At 37.3% G+C, this 15842-nt stretch overlaps 1 protein-coding gene across 1 annotated transcript; it reads left to right on the top strand.

Annotated features, from left to right (window-relative positions):
* The first annotated feature begins 755 nt into the window (after positions 1 to 755).
* LOC108683097 lies at positions 756 to 9668 on the top strand. Its single transcript, XM_018172379.1, has 5 exons — positions 756 to 858; positions 3899 to 4012; positions 8547 to 8644; positions 9337 to 9499; positions 9649 to 9668. Exons 1-5 carry the CDS (start codon positions 756 to 758, stop codon positions 9666 to 9668), a joined length of 498 nt encoding a protein of 165 aa, XP_018027868.1.
* Positions 9669 to 15842: the final 6174 nt, after the last annotated feature.

Genomic DNA, 15842 nt, shown 5'->3' with positions numbered 1-15842 from the left:
ACCACATGCAAGTATGACCTTTTTCAGTTGTTCGCATATCAAAAAAATCAGACAGAACTTAAATTACTTCTACAACATGAACTCGAAGCGCACGAGAACCGATTAATGCATCTTTAAGTTATGCGTCATTAAAGTACACCTTCATATTTCATTCATTTGAAGTCTTATATACAATCTAATTGCAACACTTCCACGTATATAAGACCCCTGCCATGTTAGTCACTCGCCGACCACGTCTTAGTTTGGAGTCACGTTGATCTCCTCGACATTTATGGTTAATTTCTTATTATTGATTAATAACATATAATTTTTTTCGTTTATTTTGTCTCATGACAGTTTTCATATCATTAACGAGACTGTCTCTGTCGTAAACACTGTATGTCACTGTAAACACTGTATTAACGGGACACTCTGTCGTAAACACTCTATGTACCCTAATATCTACGCCAGACAAAGTAAACTGTCTACTTTTCAATTGGTCAGACTCATGTAGCACAGTATAAGTCAGGCCAAATTTGTAAACGTATGATACCATCAGCATGGTTGTCAGTGGTGGGAACGAGTTTTCATACTATATAGTGTCTACACTAATATTTTCTGCAGCGATTGATAAACTTGTCAATGTTATCTTTCAGATCATCAGGTAATTGAATACCATCATTCCTATGGTCAGGTTTAATTAACTAGTTGAGAAGTTCTTTAGATTGTTAGCAGCAGCAAATATTGTAGGACATCGCAGTATAAGTGCTACGGGAATGAAGCCTCGCCCATGGCTGTCAGGCGGGCTCTGCCTGGCGCTGTATCTCGCGCACTCGGCCGTCCTCGGCGACCACTCGCCGATCTCAGCGAGGTCTTTAGGTGAGTTAATTGCCTGCTTGTTGCTTCAATGTTCAGCTGCTATGCCATATCGTGTCTTACATTCAATTTTTAATGTAAACTGGGAGTATATTTTGCGCGATTTTAATTTTCTATGCATTGTTTTCCTTCATTCCAGAATGTGAAGTCCGAATTGTTAGATCACTTTTTATCACTGCTTATAAGCGTTTTTTTCTACAGCTGTAATTGCCTAGAAAATTAAGTTTATGTGAAATTAGATGATATTACAAATTAAAGTTTATGAAGGGAGATATTAAAACTTTTTATTCAAACTACCCTCATTGGAAGCTGATAGCGAACTGGATCCCTAACATGACTTGCGCGATTGTAAGCTAGTCAAAAAGAGATGAGTGAAGAGTTTATTTGTTCCACTTTATGAAACTAAAAGGGAGCATAATTAGCATTCAATTGATTAGCAATTAGGTAATTAAATCGAGACTGGGGCCGTTAAACTAGGGCAGTCGATTTCCTTCACAAAAGCCAAAGTTCTGGATAACACTCTGAATAACTTTATTATTATGAATAAGACCCTGAATTTCCTTCAGGTATAGCCAAAGTTATGAATAACACTCAAATGACCCAGTTTCTTTCCACCGTATTTTTCTTCAGTTTCTCCCCACCATAATTTGAACTTACTACTTACTTCACTTGTAATAACTGCATTTCATTTTGCAGCTTAGTGTTTTTGGCGCATCACAGCGAAGTTTTTAAAGAAATTAATTTAAAATCACAAACTCTGGTTACAATTTAAAATCTTTTCTGAACAACTAGGTTGGATATTGTGTCAAATTTCGCATTTCCAGTGTTGAAAATTGCTAAAATAAAATCGAGTTAAGTAAATAAGGTGCAGAGCTTGGATTACGACAGAGCAAGGCTATAGGTGCAGAGCTTGGATTACGACAGAGCAAGGCTATAGGTGCAGAGCTTGGATTACGACAGAGCAAGGCTATAGGTGCAGAGCTTGGATTACGACAGAGCACGACATAACTTGGCGTCTCTTGGTTGAAGTCATTTCGTTATTTCGTCCTTTCTCTGATTTGCTGGTCACGTTTGTATATAAGTGTTAAATTTTTATTGATTGATTATTTTTAATTATGTTCAGTGTAATCTCTATATTTTCAAGTCTATCTTTTTCTAAAATTATTACGAAACATTAGGGATAATCATCGGAATTACTTGCTTTTGTATTGAAATAATTTATGGCTGATGCATCTGGGAATAGGGAAATAATTTTCTTCACTATTAGGGGCCACCATGCAAGATCTGTCTCGGCTCGTTAGCAATTTTCGAATCATAGTTTAAAAAATTTGTTCTTATTTTTCGATATCGCCCAAATTTAGAGCGGTACTTTCCGTTATCAGAAAATATCGCGCAAGACGTTCATAATGAAAAATGAGCAACAAAGCCATGTTGTGTTTGAAACCAATAGTAACGCGTCTAACTCGAGTGCAGCAAGTCTTCTAACCAATCGACTGTGGTCTATGACGAAAGCTCCTGTAACTTCATTGATTAGGGTTAAGCAAATAATGAAACATTCAGCATATCACCATTAGCAGCTGCTGACATTTGCTGAAGTTTTGATGCCAGCTAATGCGAGTATAATTGAAGCCTCTGACATGTGCCATTTAAGGCGTGGTCATGAAACATGAATCGCAACGCATGCTTTTTGAGACCAAGCAAAGCTGTTCTGAATTTACATGATTAGTTTTCTAAAATTATGAATACGGGAAGTCAAGTCATTTCTAAAATCGGTAATAGAATTATTTCATTGCTTCTTTATTTTCGTTCTAAGAACTGTTGTGAACTACGTCTTTTCGGGTGTCAAATCTGTTTCCATGCCGAGGAATAACATCATAATCACGGGAATGCATCGACTTCACCAATTACGCTGGTCGTGCTCACCTCTGGCACCACTTTAATCACTTTAAAACGCTTGGGTATCAGTCAGAATGACACGCTGCTTATTTTATACATCATTCGGCTGGTTGTATCGCGCAATAAAGACTTTCATAATGGGTAATGAGCAACAAAGTCATGTTGTCTTTGAAACCAATAGTAACGCGCACAACTCGAGTGCAGCAAGTCTCTTAACCAATGGACTGTGGTCAATGATTAAAGTTTATATGGTCATCGGCCCAGCCTCCAGGGCAACAAAGCCACGTTGGGTTTGCAACCAATAGTAACGCGTCCAACATGTAGCTTTCAGGGAGTTAATGAATACCACAAATGAACTTATTTGCCGCTGAATATTGTAATCGTACGACACACAGCTGAGTGTAACTCGATGATGACTCGCGCTTCACTGAAAAGCCATTAATGTGTAACCAAATTATGTTTAAATCGACGATGTTACAGAGCGTTTCGCATAATCTTCCCTATGTTGCATCTGTCCAACGTGAGATTTTGTAAGGTTTATTCAAGGTAATAATGTTACTACAATTTGTGACGTGCATTTTCTACAATTTCTACCAGTAGTTTTCTACTTCTAGCAATTTCTCTCGTATACGCTTCAACGAATCCGCGCATATGAATAAATTATCCAGCAGCAACAATTGCTATTTTTTATTTAAATTATATTCGAACTTTCAGCAAGCGTGGACGTGTAGTATTTTTCTTATCGTGGATAACAGCCTTTCACGTAACAAATTTACGCGTTATAGTATTTCTTCACTAGACTCTTATAATAATATTGGTAGTTATAAGAAAGTATTTTATTTTGTGATAGTAAATTCCATAAAATTCTGTAATCAAAATCTCAATTTAAAATCCATCATTTGAACGTACCTTCATTGAAATAGGCTGATTGCCGCATGATGCAAACACTGGTGTGGTAAATTCAACTTAATACGTTGTAGGCTAATCATTTCACATGGGATCTGTCTCCATATTTTATCGGGCTCAGCTTAGTATGCGTTAAAATTTTTTGATTTGGGAATGCTCGTCAATCTTGATGATTAAATATATGTCTTTCAATGCTCGGCTAGGATTGCAGCCTTAATTTGTAATTTCCAAACCATTGCAGGAAAAATGGCGTTCACAGGAGGGTCTGCCCTACTGACCAAGAAGGTCCCTGGTGTGTTGGCTTGCCTGGACTTGTGCCGTAGCAACGAGCGCTGCGTCGGCTTCAGCTACAATGGTGACCTACAATGATAAACTGGCGCATGATAAGCAATCTTTTTTTTTTAATTATGTGTGAGAAATTTTAAACTTGAATTCAAACACCGGCTTTCTAACAAATTTTCAATTTATTGACAATAGCAGTGAGAAATTTTAAACTTGAATTCATAACGGTTTTTCAATCATCTTCCAATTTATTGACAATAAAAAGCCATTTTTAAAAATAATAATGACGTAATCATCACAGTTGCCAACATCCTCTATAATAGCTGCCAAAAGGTCGTTCCGAGTAATTTAGTCTCAGTAAGCATAAAAGGAAATAGGTCTCTTGGTATGAACATTCAAGTTTAACGGGTATACAGTTTAAATAGTAAATTTGCGCAGAGGTTTGATGTTAAGTGAAATTTTTGCGAAACTCCAAGTAAATTGAGAGAATAGCAGCAAGTGATAGTAAATTGTGAACGACCAAAACAATATTGTATGAGCCGTGAGTGTCATTGTAGCGTGGACTTCCCACACCACGACGTGTGTAGCAAATAGCAATTGTTCTTAGGATTGCCTTTAGTTTACAATTCAAATCTGAATTGAACGACCAAGCTGGTAGTCATTGAGTTTCCCATGAAACGGAAAATATTACTGTCTGAAAATCAATTTGCATATACATAAAAAAAATAATAATTCCAGTAGCCTTGGTTCCAGTACCATTAGAATAGTGTAAATAACTATTAAATTTTCAATTATCATCATTTTTTTCATGAAAAATAGCAAACATTATCTCCTCGTCATAATAAAATATTATATAACTAATTAGATTTTTGAGACGACATTGAAGAAAGAAGCGGAATTTATCACCGTTTGAATAATTGGTAAATTTGAGGCGTCACATGTCAGCCTAGTTCTTTATTGAAGTCCCACTATTCTATTATTAAACTATTCTAGTAGTTTAATACTAGAATAGTATTAGAGAGTTACTACAGTTTACTAGAGAGTTTAATATACTACATGTATATTATAGTACATATTACATGTAGTATATTAGTATATTAGTAATATGTACTAGAGTTTACTATGTAATATAATATTAGAGTTTAATACTAGAATAGTATTAAACCATGTAATCTATGAAATTGATAATCACACATATTAATTTAATTGCTACTAATTTAATTTCCATTAGGCTTTTATCATTCACTGGGATGCATACACTTAGGACTTAAGAATTTTTAACCTTACTACAGTAAATTTGTTACACCGCTTGGCTATGATAATTAATCAAAAGCAATGCTTGTTCGATCCAGTTGAAAATTTTCCCAACATAAATAGATCAAATTTGTTTCAAATGAAATCAAGTCAACAATTTCACATTCACAGAATTAAAAATAAATAAATTTGCGGTAGAAATTTTACTCGAAAAAAGCACTGTCGTCAGTTAATTCTTACTTCAGCATCGAACGATTATGATGTATAAACTGGTTCATAATAACGGTCTCACTCCACACTTGGAAAAGTTAGTAAGACTATTTAAATTGAAATGCAATTTTTACCCATGTGTAATCCCGGTGTCATTCCACGTGTCATCATAATCCACTTAATCCATGCAACATGGCGTATCAAAGCGGCAATCAGGGATTGCGTTTCTGTTTGGATAATAGATCCATTTGATTTTGTGAGAGCATTAATATTGTGGCCAACAGACGTATATGATTGAACATGACGAGCGTCGCCAGCCTCGCATGCGTGGCCATATTAGACTTTCCAATTGAATATTTAATCAACATTGATATAACTGTCGTTACACTCTGGGGTTTTAAATTGAACGTTCATAAACTTTAGCACTTTAATGAAAGTCCGTGAATGGTAAAAGTGTTCGAGGGCAAACGGGAACTTAATAAAGAGCGGTCAAGTACATGCTGCATTAAAATGCACTATTTCTATATACTTTACTAGTATTCATATGAACAGGAAGTAATATAAGTGCAATTTTCGTTATTTCATTAGATATTTACGAGGCCGAATGATAATTAATGTATCATTGATCAGTAAGAACCGCTGTTGGCAAAACCATAACCACATCTGCATACTGAGGACGAAGTTTTCGATAATCCATATAACAACCTTCGTTCGGTATTACTTTAGATTGAGTGCATCCAAAAAAAGGGTGTTTTTTAATTATATGTTTTTTGGGGTGTACATTAAGAATCTGAAATCCGTTTTTGGCGGTCGGCATCGGAAAACCGATTTTTTTCTTATTTTTCATATATTTTCTATAGAAAACGACAATGGGGCAGCCGTGGGGAACCGGGGGTTTTAGGGGGGGACAAACCCGAGGTTCTAATTCATAAAAAAAAAATCGGGCAAAAAACGGCAAAATCTGCGAAAAATTGGAAAAAATCGGATAATTTTTTTGACTGGAAATGATCTACAGTATATCGATCTGGGAATGCCTTAACGCGCCTAAGCTGCAACCTCCTGGGTGGTGCGGAATAGCAGTCTACATCCTAACCTAACCTAACCTAACCTAACCTAACCTAGCACGATTTTGGGGTTTTACATAGGTTTACAGTCATTCCCAGATCGATATAGATCATTTCCAGTCAAAAAAATTTCCGATTTTTTCCAATTTGTCGCCGATTTTGCCGTTTTTTGCCCGATTTTTTTTTGACGAATTAGAGCCTCGGGTGTGCCCCCCCCCCTAAAACCCCCGGTTCCCCACGGGTCCCCCATTGTCGCTTTCTATAGAAAATATATAAAAAATCGGAAAAATCGGTTTTCCGATGCCGACCGCCAAAAACGGATTTCAGATTTTTAATCTACACCCCAAAAAACATATAAGTAAAAAATCACCTTTTTTTGGATGCACTTAATCTAAAGTAATACCCAACCATCCCTTGGATAACTCATTTTGCTGCTGTTATTACGATTTTCAATCCAAGGATAGTCTGGAGACTGAAGAGGGGATAGACTATGTATCCCACATGAAGAGGGGATAGTCATGGATAGCGATCCTCTGACTATCCCCTCTTCATGTGACATCTCCACTGACAAAAATGTTGGATATTCAAAGTTCGAGGCATACGGATGCCTTTCCGGGTTAATTACACCGCAAATTTCAGAACGTCAATAAAAGAAACGCTGCTGCAGCCCCGGGACCGTACTTTCAAAACTCGCTAAGTGAACGTAAGTACTTACGCTCTATTTTCTTGTCTATGATTGGTGGATTTTACTTGAAAGGCCGTCAATGATTGGCTGATGAACTTACGATCTCTTAACTTTTTTTGAAAGTTTGGGCCCTGGCCGCTAATGATTTGTGTAGTAAATAATGAAGACTTAGGGGATCCAAACTGTATTCAGATCAACGACAAGAGACCTGATATAAAAGAAACGGACATATAACTTATATATATAATAACATCATACAGTTAAAGTTAGCATATGTCAGAAACAACATTTTAGAGATGTGAAATATAACCTCCGGTAATACTCCTAATATGAAATTTATTCATTCAGAATAACTTCTTTGATACAACTTGTTTGAGATGGCAGGGTATTACCTTCCTTTTGAAACCTCTGGACGTTCTTACACGACCCCACCACATCATTCGTAATCTTAGGCATGGCTTAAGCATGGCTAAATAATGGCTAAAGCATGGCTAAATAATGGCTGAGGCATGCTAATGAATGGCTAAAGCAAGGCTATAACACTGCTAAAACATGACTAAAGCATCACTAAAACATGGCTAAAGTATCACTACAGCATGACTAAAGTATCACTAGAGCATGGCTAAAGTATCACTAAAACATGGATAATGCATAACTAAAGCATGGCTAAAGTATCACTAATACATGGTCAAAGCTGTATTAAAACATGGCTAAGGCATAACTATAGCATGGCTAAAGTATCACTAAAGCATGGCTAGAGTGTCACTAAAGCATGGCTAAAGTGTCACTAAAGCATGGCTAAAGTAACACTAAAGCATGACTAAAGTAACACTAAAGCATGGCTAAAGTGTCANTAAAGCATGGCTGAAGTATCGTTAAAGCATGGCTAAAGTATCACTAAAGCAGGTCTAAAGTATCACTAGAGCATGGCTAAAGTATCACTAAAGCGTGGCTAAAGTGTCATTAAAGCAGGGCTAAAGTATCACTAAAGCATGACTAAAGTATTACTAAAGCATGACTAAAGTATCACTAAAGCATGGCTAGAGTGTCACTTAATTAGCATGGCTAAAGTATCACTAAAGCATGGCTAAAGTATTACTAAAGCATGACTAAAGTATCACTAAAGCATGGCTAGAGTGTCACTTAATTAGCATGGCTAAAGTATCACTAAAGCATGGCTAAAGTAACACTAAAGCATGGCTAAAGGATCACTAAAGCATAAGCTAAAGTAACACTAAAGCATGGCTAAAGTAACACTAAAGCATGGCTAAAGTATCACTAAAGCATGTCTAAAAAACTAAAGCATGGCTAAAGTATCACTAAAGCATGTCTAAAAAACTAAAACATGGCTAAAGTATCACTGAAGAATGTATCCCCTGGCCGCTTGTGTGCAGGAGTGTCGTGCCAGCTCAGAGACACGGTGTCGTTCGTCGCCGCCTCGACAGTTTGGGTCTCATACGTCATCACTCAACAGCCTGACCTCAACGTATTGGTGAGAATCCACACTCTAATGCTCTCTTTGTATTTTTGTCCAAATAAATACATCAATATGTCTGTTAAAGATCAGTTGACATAATATTAATTCTGGTATAATTTCTATAATATAATATTAATTCTGGTATCTTTGGCACTACTGATATGCCGTCGCTGTTGAAACCTAGTCGGCTTTATATAGGTTCATGAATCAACTGGTCTACCTTGTCTATCATTAACGAAATTTATGCAGGACATAAATAATCAGCTCTTTTGAAATAAGTTAATTCCAGGGTTTGGCCGTATTTGCTTCGAGTTAATTTATTACTACAAGATGAATTTATTATTATTGTAATAACAGGGCGTGAAGCGGCTAGACTTACCATGAGATAAGGGTTATGAGAAAAGAGTTACGAAGAAAGGGTAATAAAAAGGGTCAAGGAGGAATGGTCATGGGTTAAAATGGGGAAGTTTGCCGCTATGACGAATCTTCGGTGGAGGAGAACCGTCTTCCACCTTGAGTGACGCCCGGTGAAGCCTTCCTAGGACACACGTCATATATAGGATACAACCATGACCTCACAATGAGAGAAAGAGAAACCCAATGTCTCAAAAGTCTCGATAATATCTCACCTGATATAATAACCGACAAAACTATGCGTACAAGTTGTTTTGAACAATGTTTACTACGTAATCATTCATTTGCAACAGGATCCGTGTGCCAGCAACCCATGTCCTGACGCCAAAGTTTGCGTTCGTTACTCGATCCCTGCCATGCTACCTTACCACCCCGAGTATGCCCTCAACTTCTCGCTGCCTGGCTACGTCTGCACCAGTGCTGCATCCTTGCTTGCCCAGCGTGATCAAGGCAAAAGTGAGTTCGTTCATATGCTGTGTTATGTCAATTAAACATGACTTTTTATTTTCCTTACCTCTTGACAAGGCACCTTTGAGCAAAATTACAATTCGTGCCTAACCTTTTATGAGAGAATTGATCAGCTTACGACCTCATTTAATGTACAGGTGACGCGTCCTCACAGTAATTCCCTGAAAGCTTCTTCTTAGTCAGCAATAGAATAATTTGTATTAGAATCAAACAACGGAATATAGAAACCAAACTACGTCATTTCATTGTCACCGCAAAACTGAGTGAGGGGACGATTCTACACTTTCATTTCTCCAAATAATAGGTACTGCAAATCGCCACTGTCTTTCGTTTGTAGATTCAGTGTTGTAACGGTCTAAACCCAGCTCACGTTCCCTAGACAGGATGAACAATCCAACCCTATGGGCCAATTGCAACTCAACGGTAGGAAGAGCCGACATCGAAGGATCAAAAAGCGACGTCGCTAAGGACGCTTGGCCGCCACAAGCCAGTTATCCCTGTGGTAACTTTTCTGATACCTCTTGCTAGAAACTCACTTCAGCAACGAGCGTAGCCTGGAACCAACGCTCGATCGAGCGGGTCCGGGACCATTGGCTCGGTCGTGACGTTCCTCTCGTACTGGCCACGACTTCCATAGCAACACAGAGGGGTTGGGCCGTCGTTCCACAGCAAAAGGAACGATCGGCCATCCCCAGAGACCACAGGAGGGTAAAACTAACCTGTCTCGCGACGAACTGGAACAATTCAAACAACACCAGGTGCTCGTGGCATTTTTGCGTCAATGGCCGCAAAAATACGAATGGATATCTTCGTGATTTCCGTTAAGATTTTTTGTAATATGTGACCAACCTATATCATTCACATGTATTGGAAAAGAGTGCGGTTGGTATTTTTTTACTTCCACAGCATTTTACCAGTATATGTAAAAATGTTGCTAGAAATGCATATGTAAAATGCTAGAACTCGCAATGAATTAGTATTCCACCTGATTCAATCACGTCTCTATCACGATCATCACGGCGCTTGATCCAGACGTATTAGAAAAAATAGTCTAATAAATCATTGCCAGCCACTACAAATTAGAGACTCTAAAAATCTTTGAAGCAAATGCGGAGCCTTAAGAATTTTTTTGTGGTCTACGTTCGTTTAAATCGCTTGCCACATTGCTGATTGGTAAGATCATTGCTCTGCTTCGTGTTTGGTTATACATAGTGAGCCAACCACCCCATAATACAGATGCAGCTTATAGTTGTTAACCACACGCATCCTTAAAAGTTAATACAGTTAAAGATGCGTCAAAGTGCGATAGCAAATTATATTGATAGTTTAGTTGATTGGGTTGATGCGTGGAACGTGCGTTTTAATGCTGGCAAATGTAAAGTACTTCACCTCGGTATGATAAAAGAAATGAACAGTAAGATTACAGTATGAGAAGAGATGGTTGCAACGAGTGACTATTGCGAAGTCGACAATGGAAATGGATTTATTAGTTTATGTCGACAAGGAGTTTAAATTTTAGAAACATACTGACAAGCGTGGTAATTAATCGAATAAACTGCTTAGACTGATCAGACGCTCTTACGATTTCTTAGATGCATAAGCAATAAAGCTGGTTTTTTTTGTCGCTGTAGTGGAGTTGGGACATATATTGTGGTAAGGGAAACATGAAAAAAAAATTTTAGTGTTCAAATACGTGTATTAAGGATAATGAATCTTCCTAGTCTATGTTATCGACGTCTGCGTGGTGATCTCACAAGTATACCCATGGTTGATACAAGGTCCCAGAAGCATTACAAGAATATGAAACAAGAACCAACACCAGGGGCCACGGCTATATACTAAAAAACTGCGTTGCCACTCCTCCACGCAACAACACTTCTCGCTTCGAGTCACCGACATATGGAACCCTGATTACATCGTTGACGCTCCGATTGTAAACGCGTTCATGAACAGACTAGATAAGCTATGGAGAAATATAATTTTTGACTTGAAATATGCCTAACACCATACGAACCTGTAAGAAATCTATTAGCTATTTCAAACTAACGTCACTTTTGAAGTGATCTATTCAAATGACCAGTTTTTAGATCTCCTGTGAACATGCCACGAAGAGTACAAGAATTGGTGGCAGGCCACAACAAGCCTATTCTTCAGCGCCGACATCACCATGATGATGATAAGATGACAAACAAATAATGGACGGTTGCAGATTAGTGAGGAATTTCCAGCATTTAATTGAGACTTGTGATGATTGCAATGTCCTCCTTCAGTTTTGTGACGACGTGAAAATTCAACGACACAAAAATCTCATTATCGTGAGGAAATTGGGGATTGAGCGTTCATCATCATTGAGCAGTGTTTATATTTAAGTAATTCATAACATATTTGTCAAAGTTTATGGGCTATTGTGTTTGAAGCCTCGCACCGCTTGTTCCTCTCAAAACAATGTTTGCAAGGAATGCGGTTTGTTCTCTCATATTTTGGATTAAACCAGATCAACACTGTTGGGGGACTATCTCTTGTCAAACTAACGTCTCCCCGACACATAGCACGTGATCGTTCTTAAAAACTTTAATAAACTTTTCAAGGGCAAGGATTTTCTTCAATGAATAAACAGTTTCAAGTAAATATAATTAAAAATAAATAAATAGAAACAAAACACAACAAACCTAACACCCTAATCCTAACCTGACTTTAACTTGACTTTAACCGTGCGTTTCAATCACTTTCACTTTTGCCAGGCACCAAATATTGTTGCCAGGCACCAAATGGTGTTGCCAGGCACCAAATATTGTTGCCAGGCACCAAATGTTGTTGCCAGGCACCAAATGTTGTTGCCAGGTACCAAATACTATGATAAAATCCTTCATGCCTGTGAAATCCTCCTCCTTTCATAGAACTGCCGAACTCTATACTCCTAACACAGGTCTCCAACTTCGAATTTCTACGATATATCTTTTCGTAGAGAAGTAATTTATAGCCGGGCGCAATATCTCCAACTTCATATCACTGCTGTGGAGTATCTACAGTATGTTAGCCAGTGAATTAAAAATAGACTCGTTTGTATAACTTAAAGAGGTGTTTATGAAGAATTTAGAATCAGTAATTTCTTTAAACTTTTGTGTAAAATAAGACCAATTAACTTACTCAAAAATTAAAGAAGAAAAAAAAATACGCAAGTTTAGTGCCCTGTAAATCAACGTAAAATATGTAAATCTCCTTGATACTGGTACAGTGCCTTGCTAATTAATGTAAGTATTAAGTAAAATTAAATGCACAAAATATTGGCACCTAATTCACCTTCTTTATCACCAAAAAATATCCAAACTTGCTCAAAGAGCAGCAGAACCATTTGTCAATAATATTAGAGCACAAAACTAAAAAACTTTAAACTTTAAACTTTACTTTGTTAAATAAGTATTCATAAGAAAGTTAAAACGCCAAACTATAACATATATTAAAACTATAATGGGATCTTATGTAAAGGAAGAAACCTTGGTTTGAAATATATGGAGCTTTGCTCATTTTTTCATTATCTAAAGCGGATCGTCTTTTCAATTTTTGGAGTTCGGTTTTGCATTAGAGCGGAAAAGCGATGGATGTGAATAAAACTATGTGTGCAAGACCCCTAGATTTATTCTTTACTGATTTGATTGTCGTTTGAAATCATCAAATATACGAAAAAATAGTATATAGATATATATGAAATTTTCGCATATTGAAGTTATTTTATGAAATTATTTTTTCATTTCATATATTATTTACGTCTCGAAGGTGTCATCATGCTGCCAGTTGTTATTATATAGGTCAAGTAGTTCGTAATTCAATATCTAGGTTGAAACTAGTTTGGAAAGAGAGTTCTGATGCCTTATGTCTAAACAAATACTCAAGTTACAATTAAAGGAGTATTAGTCATTTGTATAATGACCTTCCAAAATACGTACATTACTGCTATAATACTACAAAGACATGAAGGTGATAATATACATACATCTCTATACATCGGAACATGCATAATAGAGATGATATAATGATGGTTTTTACCTATTGCGTCTCTCAAGTAACAAAAATTATTTCGGGCAAAATTTTAAAATATCGACATAAGCTCTACCCTCATATTTTTTAAATTTTTTTTACGCTTCTCTTATAATGAAGATTATGAGGTAAAGCTTTGAAACTTGAAACATATGTTCTAAAGACGTTTTTGTGATGAATTCTGCCCACTGTGACCTCTAAAAATCATAGCTAGATTTTTAGGATTTTTTTTCATATATATGCTATTTGTCATGTTTTTGACAATTTCAAACGGCCTTCGAATCATGAAAGAATTAACCTAGGGGTCTAATTACTTCCCCGACTCGCTAAAACAAGAGATCATAATTTTCATCTTTAAACTCAACACCTAACAACACCAAGTCCATAAATACAGGCAGATTTCATTTCCAGACATACACGGAAAGCTTTTAGACAAAATATTCTACAATAGATTATACAAACACTTCATTATTCAAAAAACTCACAGTGCAAGACAACATGGTTTTAAGAAACAATGATGGTCACGTACCGCACTAGCTCCATCCGCGAAACACTCGCCACACTCTTAGCACTATGACATGTCACTGACATATTGGCCTCGAAGTACCCACGTCCTTCGACAAAGTTTGGCTCACCGAACTACAATGCAAAATCATGCAACTCAACCTCTACCCGTCCTTTACCAAAACACTTTCAGATTACCCTATATAGACAAAACAACATCCATCAGAATAGGCAATCAAGTCCTCCATTAAAACTCCACACTAATGACCCCCAAGGGGCTTGTCTCTTCCACACTCTATACAGCTTCTCCCACCACCACTACACGACACGAAATACATAGCTTTCGCAGAAGACATAACACAAATAAACGCTGGACATAACCCACACTACCATACAACACTATAAACACAACATGTCGTACAACAGATCAACACACTCGAAAACAAATTATTTAATTAATGCATTTAAAATCATCTCCATCTTTCTGGAAAACATTTACGATATTTTCATAGACAACACCCATTATCTAAACTCAAACAAAGGAACAGTTTTAGGATTACATTTCACCACAGCTTATACATAAATACAGCTCATAAAAAAGCAATGGCCTAACAAATGTGGACAAGGTACACAGACTAATATACACGGACGCCACCTGACTAATAATATATGTTCAACCTGAAGACAGGAATTCGTCTACTAAGTGAGTGAGGAATAAGTAAAGGCACTTATCTCTATAGAACTTATCTAGATACGGACTGATTATAAGTAACATTATCAAATAAAAGTCCCAATCGAAACTTTTATTCCTGTCAGCCGCTTGCACAAGGACACCCCAAGTTTTTATTGCGGTGTAAATTAGAAGCTCTCTATATCGAGGTACGGCTACACCCCCTCAGGTCGGTGTAATTCTAACGAAGTGCTACAACGCAGCGGTCGTGCTAACTACTCGGGGGGGAGGGGGTTAGGTGCTCATCCTTTTTATACACTTACTACTTCCGCCCACAGTGCGGTCATACTCACGTGACCTTGTCTGGTACACTTTCCCGCGCATAGTGAGTATTGCGTCTGTTATACAGATGATCGAATCTTAGAATATAATTATAATTACTGGTAATAGAATGAGTCGCCTGATGGTAACCGGACACATCAGAACGACACAATATGACAGCCAGAATCCACCGAAAGTAACCCAGAGCAAAGACGAGACCGAAGACCTACCGACAATCCAGTAATACTGAACTAAACTTATGCCCTGAGCCTCGACCAACTCACCACCTACATCACCATCATCATTATTATTATCAACAGCATCATCACCCGCATCATCGCCCTCACCGTCACCATGTAATCTTTAAAAAAAATAAAATAAAAATAATGAAACACAAAACGGAAAAAACAAAACCCATTTAAATAAAGAGTTCATATCCTTTGTATTTTTCCTTAACAGTACTCATTTATGAATAATGTACTATAGTGATCCAACACCCTCCCATCACTCGGTTAAACATCCCAAAGCGCTGACACCTTCCCTTCTCCCCTATCCAACCCCAGCCATACCCCGAACACCTATAACAAATCTAATTATGCGCTATTTTCCTTTCTCTCTCTTCTACTGTCTTTTCCATTTCTCCTCCCTCTTTCTGGCCACTCTGTGTCATCTCTTGCTCTTCTCCATAATTTCCTAGTGGCACCGTGGCAATAGTTGCAAGATCGTCAGTTTGCAGGTTTGTCTTTACGAAGCCGCAACTAGTAATTAAACCCAGTTAATCGAGGTAAAGTTGTTGGTAAT

This window comes from Hyalella azteca, unplaced genomic scaffold (assembly GCF_000764305.2).
Source record: "Hyalella azteca isolate HAZT.00-mixed unplaced genomic scaffold, Hazt_2.0.2 contig11466, whole genome shotgun sequence".
Taxonomy (NCBI): domain Eukaryota; kingdom Metazoa; phylum Arthropoda; class Malacostraca; order Amphipoda; family Hyalellidae; genus Hyalella; species Hyalella azteca.
The sequence above is the reverse complement of the archived record's forward strand: the minus strand, read 5'-3'. Positions and strand labels throughout refer to the sequence as shown.

Coding starts and splice junctions, on each gene's coding strand:
- LOC108683097 (XM_018172379.1), top strand. CDS start 756: ATGAAGCCTCGCCCATGGCTGTCAGGCGGGCTCTGCCTGGCGCTGTAT. Junction 4,013..8,546: donor CGTCGGCTTCAGCTACAATG/GTGACCTACAAT, acceptor GCTTGTGTGCAG/GAGTGTCGTGCCAGCTCAGA. Junction 8,645..9,336: donor AGCCTGACCTCAACGTATTG/GTGAGAATCCAC, acceptor CATTTGCAACAG/GATCCGTGTGCCAGCAACCC.